We start from the raw sequence: 15,535 nt of genomic DNA, 5'->3' as shown, positions 1-15,535 counted from the left end.
TATGCCAACTAACGAATGTAGAAAGGATAATGGAAATAGAAAGTTACCATTTGGCAACCAGCGTTTGTGGTGGTAGATTCAGACAGAAGTCATACACGGATCCTTAGCCTTACATGGAGATTTGATGAGAACGAGATACTGGCATCATCTCAGAGTACTGAACCACAAAACACTTATGAATTGCCAAGAAAAAATGGTGCCTAACAGTGGAGAAATCTAATTGATACAACCTTAACTAGGTGATTAAGGTTAACATTACAAGGGGTAGGACAGGCTGACAACATGTACTTTCTGATGCAATTCACTAAAAAGAGTCCAATATACCATTTTTGTGTAATCCCTGCCAAGGAAGTATGGCTTGAGTCTGGACATGAGGAAACACTAGACGGACCCAAAGTGAAGAATACAAAGTGAAGGCCTATAGTATCTGTCAAAAACAAGAGGAACTGTTTCAGAGTAAAAGAGATTAAGAGACAAGATTATTAAATGCAACATGTGAGCCTGAGTTGTATCCTGGACCAGAGAAGAGACATTGTTGGGATAGTTAGCAAAATTTGCATGGGGTTTTGATGACAGCGTTGTCACTGTGGATTTCTTGGTTACAGTGGAGAGTAGCCTTGCCTTTTTGGAAAATACAAAAAGGAAAACATCATGCCTCTCCCTTTCTCTCAAATGGTTCAGCAAAAGATTAATCATTATGGATGCAGCGTGATAAAGCAAAAATAATACAAAATGTCAACAACTGGGGCACTTTGGTGAGCAGGATATGGGAGTTCTTTACACTACTGTTTTGTCAACTTTTCTCTTAAGTTTTAGGTTATTTCAAAATAAATTACTTTTACAGTGTGTTTACACAGGTAAGCATGCTTTCATTTTTAACAGCTGCAGGTATTATACTACTGACAGCCACCTGTCATCATTTAAAAACCACCTTTCTGCCTGAAGACTGACTACTGAAACACAGATAAAGATACTTCAAACTTGTAACATTGAAAATGAAAAATATTTCTATTTTTACTTTTTTACATTAGTTTAATGTGTTGATGTTTTGGACCTTAAATGAGGGGACCCCACAGAAACTTTGGAGTAAAATTTCCAACCCTGTAAAAGTCAGCCAGTGGCACTTTAACTGGCTGGCCAAAGGAAACAACAACTAACCCTAAGAGGCCCTGAAATAGTCTCCTATCCTAAACTCGAAATAGCCTCACTGATGATAGTAGTACCAAATTAAATAGACCCACCAGGTCTATTTAAGTTCCATTATTTAGGGTAGAAGAAAGTCAACAGCTACCTCCCCATCTCTTAAGGCTCTAGCTTACTTGTCATGCATTCCCAGAAGCACACTATAATATGACTAATCACTGGCTGCTTCTTCAGCACCATATGTCTCCCAGTTTCAAAGGAAAAACCGTCCCAGCTAGAACTGGAACAACAGACTTCCTACCTCCTGTAGCTGGAGTCGAACCTTGGTAACTGCTCGGATCCAGTGCGCTCTGGCTTGGGTAAATGGCGAAGATGCAGTCTCCTCAGGAAAACTTGTAACAGAGAAAAGAATGTTCCTTAAGAATAAGCCCAGGCCACAGGATGACAGTGCTCAAGTCAAAACTGCCAAATACCTAAAATTAAAAGGTTTGCATTCATGCCTATACTTGTCTAGTGATTCAAGCCACTAAAACAGCATATCCTGAACATCCAACATGAAAAAAATTCTTCTCTAAAATGACAATTGCTTTTAGCTTTTCATCTGTTCCCTTTCTTTCTTTCTCCTTTTCCACTCACCTGACGAGGCAGCTCACTGGAACAGTTAGGGGTCAGGATACTAAAAGCAGTGACAAGAGCCCTAAGTCAGTGGCTAACATGGAAACGGTGCAGAGGGGCGTGGAGTAGGCCTCTTCCCCGCCTCTCAGGATCGCCACTCTCCCTTGGGGGCTCTACATAGCATCCTTGGGGCAGAACTGTGTTCCTGCAAACCCTTCCTACTCCACTAAGTATTTTGGAAGGCCTATCAATTCCTAGTCTACATCAAAGCACTAAGAAAGAAGGCAGAGCCCTCCTCCTGCTGTGATCTTGTTCCTTGAGCTGCCTCAGGAACATCCTAAGTGCAAGGAACAATACACATAACAAAGGAGCTCTGAGGCAGAAACACTAGCCTATATTAAACAAATAATCATCTAGGTTTTACCTGTGGAATAGCGGTTCATTCTTGGTGATGATGCTTCTCCCCTCACTCACTGGCATCTATTGCCAAGGCAGTAAACAAGAAAACACCATACAGACACACAAAATATATGCTAGGCACTGATGCCACTTCACTGTGTCAGTTGTTTTAAAGCATCTGTGGGCCCTTCTGAAACCAGCCTGGATGTCACTTGCACAGCTAGGATCTGGGATGACAAAGCCTGAGAGAAGGATGGGCACTTCTGCTGCTTGACCAAGAACTCTACCCAGACAATAGCATCTTTAAAGCCCAAGGTCTACAAAGAGCTATCTTTCAGTGAGTTGTCAACCCAGTTAAAAAAAAAAGCTGGTCCAGAACTCAGTCTCTCTGATGTCTTGTCTACTAGATGAGCCACCAGAGATGATTAAAAATCAGGAAAACAAACAGAAAATAAGTTTCTACCTTCGAGTGGTACAGTAGAGGCATCAACTGTTTTCTAACTTTTACCATATAATCAGTGTTCGCTGCTCTGATCTTCCCATGACCTTGAAATTTGAGAATTTAAGTCACACCTAGCTCTTGTCACCCTACTCCAGTGGTTTTCAATTAAGGACAGTTTTGCCCCTCAGGAGAACTCTGGCAATAATATCTGGAGACATATCTGGTTGTCACACCGAGAGCTGCTACAGGCATGTAGTGTGCAGAGGCCAGGGATGGCACTAAACATTCTACAAGGCATACAGTAGCTCCCCATAACAAACAATAATCTGGCTCGCGGAGTCCCCTGATGGCCTAGTGGTTATGATTCAGTGCTTTCACTATGGAGGCCTGAATTTGACCCCTGGTCAGGGAACCATACCACATGCTGAACAATGTAGCTAAAATATCAAAAACAAAACAAAACAAAAAAACGAAGAAAGAATTATCTGGCTAAAAACGTTAATAGTGCCAAGACTGAGAAACCCTGCTTTGCCCCAACCTATCAGCAACTCACTGACCAATTTAGCTCAACAATAACAATACTCAAAGTCAGTACTAAGCTTCATTATGTGACTGTTAAAAGGACAAGTTTAAAATTTTCCTTTTCCTTCTTCTGGGTATCAACTGCCAGACATACTGCTAGGCCCCAGGGAGACAGAAAGGTGATTTAGATTTGGCTTCTAGATCGATTCTTTAACTGTCTCCCAGATTAGTCAAGGAAAAAAACAAAAATGAAAAACACTGTTCACCAAAAAAAATTAAAACATTAATAGGCTAGGAAGCCTGTTTTATTCGAAGCAGCTCCTCTGAATGAAATAATCTGCAGGGCTCAGGTCAGTTCCAGACTCAGAGGTTGTCATATATGGGGTCAACTAGTAAGCCAAGAACTACAGACTCTAGAAGACCTGGTACACTGCAGCTACAATGTTCTTCAGAGATCCTTGGAATACTTTGGTAATTACACCAGAAAACAATGGAAGCAGTGCAGAGGTAAGCCTCAGTATCCGGATCACAACCATACCCAGCTGCAGGGAAACAAACAGCAATTGCATTCTGTCAGCAGTACCATAGGGCAGGTACTGAGGAAACCATATGAGCTCCTCAAGGTAGCCATGACCTACCTCTCCTGGGGGCCTCGGACAAGGTCTCTGTGTAGCACCATATCTGGGGGTGGATGGGCTGTGGCGTCTTCTTTCATCTCCTTGGGTTCACATACTCCCCCCTTCTCCTCTTCACCTGTCACCTCCAAGGCTTTCTCTTGTTCTCCAAAACCCACTTGGCCATCTCTGGAGAGGCTACTAGAGCTGTGGCAGGAATGAATGGAGTCCCTCTCCCGACGGTCATCATCTTGTTCATGACACTGGTCCAGTTCACTTAACTGAGAGCTTCCTTGACTCACGTTACAGGAGGAGCCATACCTACTACTGCTGGTGGGGCTGTGAGAATGAGAGGAGGACAGATTAGTAAATAAATACAAACTAAAGGCTGGAACAAAATAATGGATGAATCCAGGAAATAATGATTCTATCAGTGGCAAGGATCACAAACAGGAGGTTCCTGGGAAGAGAGGAGCAAAGTTCACATTCTAGAAGAACTAGGCTCTATTCAGCAAAATCACAACAAGGAAAAACAACACAGCATGCTGGGTTCTCCAACAGCACTTAGCCCCAACCCTGCAACTGACTTTGAAGAATTCTTTCTCTTAATCTGCTATTTTCTAAGTAGGATTAAGAATTACTCAAATAGTCTGCTTATGCCTAAAATTCTCTGCTCAAACTTCTTAAAAACAACCTGTCCAGTGGCTGTAATCGAAGTTTTCTAATTTTCACAAAGTAAAATGGATGGATGAACTCTACTCCCTTTTTCTGTTACCTATTAAATAATTGAGAACTCTTTTCTTCCTCTCCAATTGGAAATATAAAGGTCTGTTCCTCAGAATGTGCAAAGAAAAGTGAACATATTCCTTCAATTGTCCCTCAACCATCTGCACAAGGTAATGGAAGCCAAATAGAGGCTAGGACAAAGAAATTCCTCAGGGAGAATGGTCTCATTGACATGAATGTTACCGTGGTATCCCTGGCAGCATAGGAAGTATCCCAGAGCCATCTATAACTGAGTTCTTCTCAGGTCATGGCTCAGTTTTGGACAAAATGGACACAGTCCAACTCCAAGATCTGAGTCAGGGCCACATTAATGCATTTTTGTTCCTGAAGAGAGACCAGAACAACCCCCTCTCTCAACCACCTGAATTCCCATACCCGGAAAGGAAATTTGTTCTCCTGGTATAAGAGGCATAGAGAAAGTGGCAGTGAATTGTGACTGTATAGAAAGAATAGCATTCAGAAGTTACTCCCTTGAGCCATGTACTGAATTTTAAGGATTCAGTCCTATTCAAAATAGAGGGACTTGGGGATGATCTACATGACCTATCCTAGCCCCATCTGGATAGTTCCATCCCAAGTCAGGGGCCCTTCATTTTAATTCTGCGGGGACAATAGACAAGGAATTCCCTTGCCAAACAGTCAGGCTTTAACTAAAGGGATAATGTTTATTGTTTTCCAGTGTTATTTTCCCTCCGGTTCCTCTCAATTATCTGGTGTTTCCAGGCTGATTTCTGATTTTTCAGCCCATAGCAGTAGGAGAGGTACCAGGCCACTGTGCTGAGTAGTTCCTAACACACAATCTCCAAAGTATTTGACCAACTTCTTTGGACTGCTTTGGGCCAGTGTTCAAGGCAGCACTCTTAAACTGTCCTGTATGGCGCTTCCTCTTAGGAGAAATAATAGTACGCTTTGCGATTCATGGGGTCGCAAAGAGTCAGACACGACTGAGCGACTGAACTGAACTGAACTTGCAGCTGGACCCTGTACACTGCTCCACCACAGAGCACAATGCTCCACAGCAAATGATAGCCCTGAGCTCCTGCGAGACTCTACCAAAAACACCTAACAAACACTAGTCTCATGGGTGATAAAATTCAGAAACTGCAAGAAGCTATGCAAATCCATATGGAATAGGATATACAGTATAGATTATTTCAAGCCATCCTTTGCATTTTATATTCTACTTAGTAATCTCATTGCCACTGGAGAAAGCATCTTAGGAGACTTGGAAAAGCAAAGCAAAGTAGATCTCTCCCAGCTATTACAGATATAAGTGTTCAAGGCCCAAGGAAGCATTCAAGCCTATCACATGGCTATAATTATTAATAATATATGCCACTCAATGACTTGCTGCCTCTTCTTGCCCTCCCTTCTCCTTTCTACATTATTCAAGGCAGAGCAAGCCAGAGTAAGTAAATCCCAGAATTTAGCCTTTCCTTTAAGCAGGAAGCGCATTGTTCCAATAAGTGAATTATATTTGGTAGAGAGAAGAGATGACAATATCCACATATTATTTCTTGTTACTTAATGCCTAACATGAAGCTCAGGTGCTGGGAAAGACACAAGGAGGATAAAAAGCAGGCTATGGTTAAGCTACCACTAAGTCATTGCATCATAAATGGTCAATTCCTTAAAATCATTTATGATGCTTTAGTTGAGAACAGGCCTTTTGCTGGTCTTTGGTTCCTTGATGTCCAGCAGAGTAATTGGCTGCTGTACATTTGAAACAGAGCCAGTGCTAGCAGGCTCTGCCTCCTCTTCATGTGTTTCTGGTTGAAGTAGCTCAGAGACAGAGCAGTGTTCTTCCTCATGATTCTCTGAAGGACAGATATCTTTGGTATCCTTGTCTTCTCCAGATGCTGGGATTTCTTGCTGGTTTTCCACTTCTCCAGGCCTTGAAAGCTCCTGAGTACATACACGTTGCCCAGCCCCCAGCTGCTCGAAGGTCCCAGTGGGCTGAGCCTTAGCTGGCTCAGCACAGGCCCCAGACATTTGAAAAGACTCCAAAGTTTTGTCAGTCTCACCAGATTTAAGGTCTTGATCACTGCTTATAACCAAACCTGGAGAGGAGGATTCTGCAGGCATTTGTTCAAAGTCCCCTTTGTTCTCTTTTGGCCATGGAAATGAAAGATCCAGCTTCTTTCCAAACCTTAGTTTTGAATCACTTGCCACTACACTACTCCCCTTCCCCTCACTACCTCCCTCAAATAGAGTTGACAACTTCTTAAAACTGGACATTAAACCAGTCTCTGCTGCTCTACTGCCAGTGGAGGAAGGTGAGGAAAAGAAAGAGCTCAGTGATTTCCCGTAGTCAGCAGCAGAAGATGGGAAATGGAGCTTTGGCCAACTGGTCACGTTTGGGATGGGCTGCTCCATTTCCTGAGGGACTGCAGGTGAGTCTTTCTGGGCATCAAGTATCTCACAATGTTCTTTGGCACAAAGCACAGGTTCCTCCAGTGGAGGGTGAGAAATGTACCCTTGGGTTTCCGGTGTGGCACTCTGGCTGACACTTGCCTCACTGAACAGCGCTGTTTCTAGTGAACTGGCTGCCTGTAGCTCTAAGAAGTCTTGGTTTGCGGAGATGGATTGCATATCTGGCTCTGGCTCAAGAGGAAGAGGTGGCTGAACTGGAGGAGGAAGTTCTTTGGCAATCCAGGTAGGATCTGGATGCAACTGCACTGGCAATGGGATATGCTCTGCTTCCAATGATGCCTCTGTGTCCGTAGCCTGCAGCATCCCCATGTCTCCTTCATCGCTCAGAGACAATACTCCTTGCCCAGTATCATCCCCTGAGACAGAAGATGTACCCTCAACTGTTTCAGAATGTTGGGGTTCTGGAATATTATTGTTTTCCATTTCAGTTGTTAATTTAGGATCATCTGTCAAGGTCTCCAAGTCTGACTCTGCACTAACCACTGTCATTCCACAGTCACTGACCATAGATTCTGAATTGAGTGCTCCCAAGGTAACTTCTTTACATAAATTTTCTGGAGGTACTGACCCTACAGTATCTTTGAGACTACCATTTTGAAGCAATGCAGTAACTGCAACAGATGATTCTTGTTTGCATGTCTCTGGTTTGGGACTTTTAAAAATTCCAAATAACTCACCTTTGAGAGGCTGAGATGATGTACCAGAAGAAAGAGAGAAAAAAGAATTTTTCTTTGGAGGTTTAGGAGAAGAGAAAAGTCCGGAGAATGTTTTGGGAGGTTCAATTAAGGACCCAGAGAAAGATTTCACTTTGGTCACAAACCCTGAAAGCATTTCTACTGAAGAGTCCAACACTGATTTGTCTTCCTCTTTATCTGCACCTTGACTCTGGAGCTGCCATGTATCTCCTGGCTCCACAGAGGAAGAAGTTGGCTCCAGGATCTTTGTTAAGACCTCATCAGGGGCCTTTTCTAATGGCAAATTCAACGGATCACTAGTAAATCTTTCATTTTGGTGGGAGTTAGTACAAGTGTCTAAATTGTTGAGCTTTTCAACCAAATGGCTATCATGGGAAAAAGAGCTGGTCAGTGAGTCACTCATGGATGCTTCTTGTATAAAAGCTTCTTCATGGGTAGATATCTCAAGGCTCTCTGGACCAATAAGCAGTGTTTCAGTCTGTGCCTGAAATCCTGGTGAATGAGGAACAATGTCTTTTTCTGATTGATTTGTCTGGAAATCTGAAGATGTCCTTGGTCCATTACTGGAACCTAGTTTTCCTGGATCTTTCTCCTCTACGTTGAGCTCATCTGCAAGGGAGATCATCTCAGTGGTGTTGCTAATGGAAACACAAAAAGCCATTTGCTGTTCATGAACTACTTCCTGGACCATGCTATCTCCGTTGCCATTAGAACCTTCTTTAGTTGTTGTACCACTCATGTCCACAAAAACACTTGGCTTCTTACAGGGCTGGGAAGTCACTGGAGCAGTAGTTGAAAGGTTCTGTTTGTTCCCAGGACTCTGCTGCTTTTCATCCAAAAGAGACAAGTTGAAGAAACTGAAAGAGCTTTTAGGAGAGGCATCCTTCTTGCTGCCTGAGTTAGCAGTGGGGAAAAAGGAAGGAAGTGTGAATAGCCCTTCTGCTTGAGATTTGGTTCTGGGTAGAGCAGTAGAGGCTCTGTTCTCAGATTTTTCAGATCCAGTCAGGAAAGAAAATATACTCTTTCTTGTTGGCAATTCTGGTTGGGAGGGAGATGTTGTGGCAGTTGAAAAACTGTGGTCTTTGTCAGAAAACTGATCTCGTTCATTTGAATTTCTTCTGCTCGGAATATCTAAAGATATTTTATCACTTCTTGGGACTTCTGTCACTATAGACCCACCACTGGTTTCTACTGAAGAATCTTTGGAAGAGTCTTTGAAACCTGTTGAGAAAGATGAATTTGGTGACTTGTAGGTTAGGTGGTTTCTGGAGGGTACCTCTTCTTCAGTTAAATGATCACCCTTGATGTCCTTAATTGCTGGTTCCTTTAGCTCACTGTCATCAATGGTAGTCTGCTTGTTCAGACCTCTAACTCGAACTTTCCCTTTAGAGGAAACTGGTCCAGCAGGAAAGTTCCCAATATCCTGTCTAGCTAGATGTGTGGCATTAGGACTAGACTTGACCTCTTCCTTATTAGTCACTGAAGAAACAGCCACATTTTCTGTTGTCTGTATAGGAGACATACTGCTTTTAAAGAAATCCCCTAGAGTACCAAAAAAATTTGAAACACCAGGAGATTCGTTCTTTTCCTGAGATGATATCTTTCTATTTTTATCATTATTCTTTTCTAAACTTGGTGATCCTTCTTTATTTACTTGGGTTTTAAACAGGTTCAGAAATCCAGATGACTGCTTCTCATTTGCCACTGCACTTACTGAAGGGTCTTCTTCCCGGCCAAAGAGCTTCAGTGCGCTTTTAAATAAAGTTCTCTCAGGCTCTTTGGAAGATTGGTCCTGGGGAGGCTTATAGTTCTTGTGTTCATCCCTGCTAAGCTGTGATACATGGGAAACTGAAACAGAGTCAGCTGTAATTATCTTGTCATCTTCTATATCTGAATCATCCTGAGGAGTTGTTTGGCTTACCTGAAAAACAGGTTTTAACAAACTTTGCTTTTTCACATGCATGCTTTTATTTAAAGGGGATTCTTTCTTCATATTTTTAGTGAATTCTAGTTGCTGAACACTGGATACTATTTGTCTCTCTAAATCCTTCTTGAGAAGACTTTCTCCCTCATTTTGAGAGTTACTCTCTGGTTGCTTACTTGAGATTAATAACTGAAGACTGTCATTTGTTATCTCTGCTAAGTTTGACTGCTGATCTCTTTTCTCTGTGGCTGATGACTTAAAGGTTTCACTCTTCTCAAAATTCAAAGTATTTCCAATTGGAGCACCCAAAGCAGAAAATAACGAAGTCACTTTGTTTAATGATGACATCTCTTCTGTTTGCTGTGGGATGTTAGCCTTATTTTTAGGAAATGTGTTAGTCTTACCTTCTGAAGAGGAAGCTTCTTCAGAAGAAGACTGGATCCAATGGAAACTAGAAAGGTTAACTGATGAATACTTAGAGAGAGGCTGATGTTTATCTCCCTTTATAATTTCATTTTTATTTAAGACATGATTACCAATAGTTTGGGGCTGATTTCTGAGATCCAATATACATTCAGAGTCTTCAGAACCACATGGCCTTTCTTTAAAAGCTACAAAATTTCCTTTAGACTTTTGATTATAGCCTGAAAAGTCTAATGGTTGATTCCTTTGGTCATAATTTGACTCAAGTACTTGTGAAAAGGTTTCTAAATTTAGATACACTGGTCCCTCACTTCTTGGCAAAACTACAGATAAATCAAGTGGGTCATCATCTGGTTCCTCTTCAACATACCACAGTAATTCATCTTCCTTGTCAAGTACTTTAAAACTGTAAGCAGAAACAGTACAATCATCCAACATAATACCTGACAGATCATTTGTCACATTTTGTAAGTCACAATTCAAACAGTCTTCATAAGAAAAATCAGGTATAAATAAATATGCATACTGCCCAGTAGAATCAGTAAGGAAAAAATAGATATATTGGCCATCATGAAACATAAAATATCCATAATCACCATCCTCTGATGGCCACCACATTCCATTTTCAAGACATGACAACCACTCCTGATATTCATAACCAACACTTGAAAAACTAAAGTTTTCATCCATTCTTGATGAATCTAGATCAACTATGGGGCGTGTACTCTTCTCATAACCTGAAGAACAACTTAAGTCAATGGGTAGTTCTTCTAGTGAATTCTTAGTCTCATTAATTGGAAAATAACAAGAACTTCCATATAATGAGTTAGCTGCCCACATATCACCTCTTAATAAGTAATCTTCATTAAATGCTAACTGGTTGAATGATTCATATGGTAAGTCACACCAAATGACACTGTTTGGATTTGTTCTCTCCTCCGAGATATTTGCATTTTGATCCTTTTGGCAAAAGTTTATTGCTGAGTTTTCTGAGTCAGGCCACAAGAAATCATCGGTTGGTGGAAATGTATTTTGATTCAACACATAATATACTGGCTGAATTTTTCTGGAATTCTTTGAGAAATCTTTTATATCAGAATCCCAGTCATAAGAGAAAGGACTGTCCATGTCTTCAAAAGACTGATAGTGGTTTGAATGACTAAGGATATTAGTATTTAATATAGGTGAAGTTGACTTGTTAGAATTCTCATGTAGTTTTGCCTCAAGAACATGATGTGGTATTTGCCTCATAGGCAAAGATTTCTCTGATAGGTCCTGCTGTGCAACTGGAGTGCACTGAAGTACACTGTTTGCAGAAGAGGGGCAATTCTTTTCACTCTGCTGGTTTTTCCACGTAGGAGGGCAATGATCGTCAACCCCAGCATCAGATAATGGAATGTCTTCTTTAGGTAAAGTCAAGCATCTTCTTATAAAGCCAGAAGTTTCTTGTTTTTCATGATTCCTCTGGTTTTCAGAAATCACACATGAAGTAACAGGGATCTCATCCGAGGATAAACGTTTAGTTCCATTCAAACCTTTTAGGTCACCTAAAGACATAGACTTTGCTTCATCTGGTTTAGAATCAGTCATACTGCTACTGGATATCAAGTTAAATATTCCAGAGAATAAGCTTGAGGTATTACTCCTGTGAGGAGAGTCATCTTTTTTCACGTTCAATTCTTGTTGATTAGACAAGTTTTCTAAAGAAGAAAACTTGTTAAACAGGCTAGAAAAGAGTCCTCCTTGGGTTCTTTTCTCAGAAGCTTTGTCTACAAGTTTGGCATCACTCGTTTCATTAACCGAGGTGGGTTTTGAAATGGTAGAACTAAATGCTAATGAAGAGTCTGGTACTGTTAAGGATGTCACTTGTGTAAGAGCCTTACTTTCTTCTAAAGAATCTAAAAGTATATGTTCTTTGGACACATCTCCAGGAATGTTTAAGGTATCTCTCTCACAGTTCTCTACTGCTGTGTGGTTACTTGAGTTTAATTCCTCTATACTCCCAAATTTCCCAAGATTACTATTAATATTTGGAGCCGAATCACACTTTATTTTAGTAAGTGTGGCATCTTCAGAAGTATTTATTTGGTCACTCTCATTAGATGTCTTTATATTACCAAATTTCCTTAGATTACTATGAATATCTGGAACTGAACTAGATTTTATTGAACTAAGTTTGGCATTTGCATGGCAGTTTCTTTGGACTTCATCAGTGGTTACTGCTGAACCACGAAAACTCTGGTCATTGACAGTTTTATGGCTGTCAGTGAAAGAAAATTTAAACAAAGGGAACACGCTTCCTTTCTCTTTTAAATCCTGCTGCTTTTCAGAATGACTAAGAACTTTGAGAAATGGAATATGTAATTTTCCACTAAAGGGAAAGGAACACCCATCCTTCTTAGGGTCCCTTTCCCATCCATCTTCTTCCAACTGGTGAATTTTCATAGAGTCTGACAAAGTCTCCTTTGAACAGGCCTCAGAGGAAGTGAGCAAAAACAGGCTAAAAGATTTTCTGAGTGGCTCCAGGAAATCATCACCAGTAATTTTCTTCCCCTCTAATGGCTCTGAAGATGCCTCTTTATTTACAGTTCTACTCCCAGCTTCACAGGGATATGCCAAAGTATCCTTGACACATATTTTTGGTTGCTCTGGTAACACAGACAGATCTGTACCGGGTTCTCTTTCCAATAGATTCACAACATCATCTTTCTTACTTGCAGAAAGAGCTGAGTTAGAAGGTTCAAAGGCTGAGTTAGAAGACAATAAATCCTCACTTAGGGGCATTTGGTGGTGGGGAGTTTCTCCATCACTCCTATTTAAAGTGACAATGCTACTGTCATTGCCAAGGGTGTCTTCCCTTTGATTTGACCCCAAATCACATGCAACAAAGTTTTCCTTTCTTGTTGACTTGCTCTGGTCATCATCGTTTTTGGTTTCATCCTTTTCCGAAAAAATCTTTAATGGATTTAGCATGCTGAAAACAGACTTTATAACCGAACTCTGACTCTGTGGAGCTGAGTCCCTTCCAATAGTTTCCATTGGATCCTGAGAGTTTAGATTTCCAGTTGTACTGTCCTTGTGCTCATTTTCAGAAGTTCTGTCCACTTTGCAAAAGTCCTTATTGTCAACTGTTTGAGAAGATATCAGAGATGGAGATCGTATGGAAAGATCATTCTCTGATACTGACCTGGCTCTGGGTCTAGATGGCGAATTACTCACCCCTGTTTGATTGAGAGTTTCTGTTTTCTCTGGAACTAAATGAACCAGCTTTTCCACAGAGGTTGTTAGATGCTTTGTGCCTGAACCCACCTTTCCTGAGAGTGAACTAAATAAAGAACCAACAGCACATTTCACTCCATTCAGCTCAGGGAAAGAGATGGCCTTGTCCTTATCGTTCTTGACAAGGTTTGAAGATGGTATTTGATCCTCAGGGATTTTCTTTTCTGCATTATTAATAGTACTATTATGTTTAAGTGTTTTTTTAGTTTCTGAAAGGGAACTAAATTTATTAATCTCCTCTTCCTTCTCTGCTAAATATTCTGACACTGTTTCTACCAAACACTGAAGCTCATCCATTGTATCAACATAGCCCTCCTTGGGTTCCTCAACACAGGAAGAGGTCATCTCTTTCGTGGGGCACTCAGACACATCTCCAAGTGTGTCTGTATCACAATTCATCCTTTGGGATGGGAATGAAGGATTCGCTCTAAAATATTCTTCTGGAAAACCTCCAATATGATGGACATTGGATGGATGACATGTTGGTGAGAGTAAACCTTCCTGCTTATCAGAAACAGGAGAACCCAGAAGTTCATCAGAAGTACTGCTGGTAGAATCTTCAAGAATATCTAATGGAGTGAAATTAGTAACATGCTGGTTTAAATCAGATGACTTTTCATAGTTCTTCAAACAACCAGGAAGACCAAAATCATGATTATCTAAGTCAGTGACCCATTTGCCACTCTTAACCACAAATTCATTTTTGTAGGGATGCAAAACTGTGAAGTTTTGTTCCTTCTTTTCAGTGTGGCAAAAGTCACAATTTCCAGTGTTAGGATATGTACTTTGGAAGTTAGTCTTAGTTCCTGAATTATCATCATATTGTCTTCTTTCACTGTCTTCAAAATGACTATACAAGGGTGTTTTTTTCCTTCTCCTATCTATTGTATCATATTTCTGAGGATATCTGGAGAAAGCAGGCATTTCAAACTTAACATCATAATTAAAGGCAGCAGAGAATTCTTGGCTTTGAGATGGTGCCCTTTTTGAATTCTTGTACTTTGGTTGTATTTGTTGGTTGTAATATTTATCAGTTTTCAAAAGAGTTCTCACTTCTTTTACCTCTGCTTCCTTTAAGTTTATGTTACTGTCTTCTAGAAACTCTTGAGACATTTCCCCCTCTACCTCCTCATATATACATTCTTGCTCTTCATAGTCAACATCAGAGAAAGATGAAATAATTCTAATTCTGTCATTTTGAGCCTGAAAGCCTTGTCTGATGTAAAGAGAAAAATGGAGGAATAGTAAGGCAAGAAAAAAAAAGGAGAAACAGGGAAAAGAAAAAAAAAATTGTAAGATTTAGTGCATATTCAATGAGAAAACTAAAATTAGTAGAATTATCTGTCTGATAAAAACCATTCAGACTGAAAAGATATAAGGAAATCCATACATTCTTAATTCAGCATTATAACAACATAGTCAAAAAGTTTTTTCCACATCAGAGAAAGACTACCTATAACAACTTTAAAATACTTCACCTGCTACTTAGGATCCTATTGTTTCCTAAGAAAGAAATAGGCAAATAATAAGAATATGTTCCATCAATATTTAGAATGTATTTATAATGCCAAAGTTTAGAACTGTTACATATCCCATGAACATATATCAAGGGATATCAAGAAATCTAAATTTGCTGATGAATTTGGGTCTGAGAAGCCATCAAGCTGTTAACTTGCTGAAGGTTGTATTTTAGGCAGTATAGCCAAGAATATGGTCAAACATAGTACTTTTAAAAAGAAAAATATGTAGAAAATATAATAAACCTTTTTGACTACCATAAGTCAAACCTTGGCACAGTACCAAAAAGAGAAAATTATTTAAAGTATCAAAATTTGTCATTTGTGAAACCTAAAGGCTATATGTATTGAGGATCACAGTGAAACAAACATATTTTGCATACTGATTACAGAATCAGAAGCTACACATTCAGCTTCAGTCAGTGAATACAGAAGACAGCCGACCTTTCTTTCACTTAAGTTAAAGACTGCCTATTTCCTGTGTATCAAGGTGGGGGTGTAGAGAAGGCCTGCAGACTAGGAGTTTGTCAGCTCAATGTATTCTTCTATAGATCTAACATCTGATAGCATTTATTTAGGAAACAAACCACATCAAAGTGTCACTTAGCCACTAAAGAGCCATCAAGAGTGAGACAGATATTTTTTTGACACCCCTCAACACTAGAGATATGCTTAATAGCTCACAAAGTTCAACACCATTGTCAAACCTCCAATTATGCATTTTTACATAATATACATACATT

General features: G+C 40.2%; 1 protein-coding gene across 1 annotated transcript in view; it reads right to left on the bottom strand.

Annotated features, from left to right (window-relative positions):
• Positions 1–15,535, bottom strand: part of UNC13B (unc-13 homolog B) — a 215,393-nt gene that overhangs the window by 84,511 nt on the left and 115,347 nt on the right. Inside the window, exons 9-11 of the mRNA XM_068973725.1 lie at positions 6,188–14,182; positions 3,760–4,074; positions 1,445–1,535 (exon numbers count right to left, since the gene is read on the bottom strand). Coding sequence (XP_068829826.1) covers positions 1,445–1,535; positions 3,760–4,074; positions 6,188–14,182 — 8,401 coding nt within the window. The remainder of the gene's footprint in view (positions 1–1,444; positions 1,536–3,759; positions 4,075–6,187; positions 14,183–15,535) is intronic.

The sequence above is a fragment of the Capricornis sumatraensis genome, chromosome 6, assembly GCF_032405125.1.
Source record: "Capricornis sumatraensis isolate serow.1 chromosome 6, serow.2, whole genome shotgun sequence".
Classification (NCBI taxonomy): Eukaryota; Metazoa; Chordata; class Mammalia; order Artiodactyla; family Bovidae; genus Capricornis; species Capricornis sumatraensis.
The sequence above is the reverse complement of the archived record's forward strand: the minus strand, read 5'-3'. Positions and strand labels throughout refer to the sequence as shown.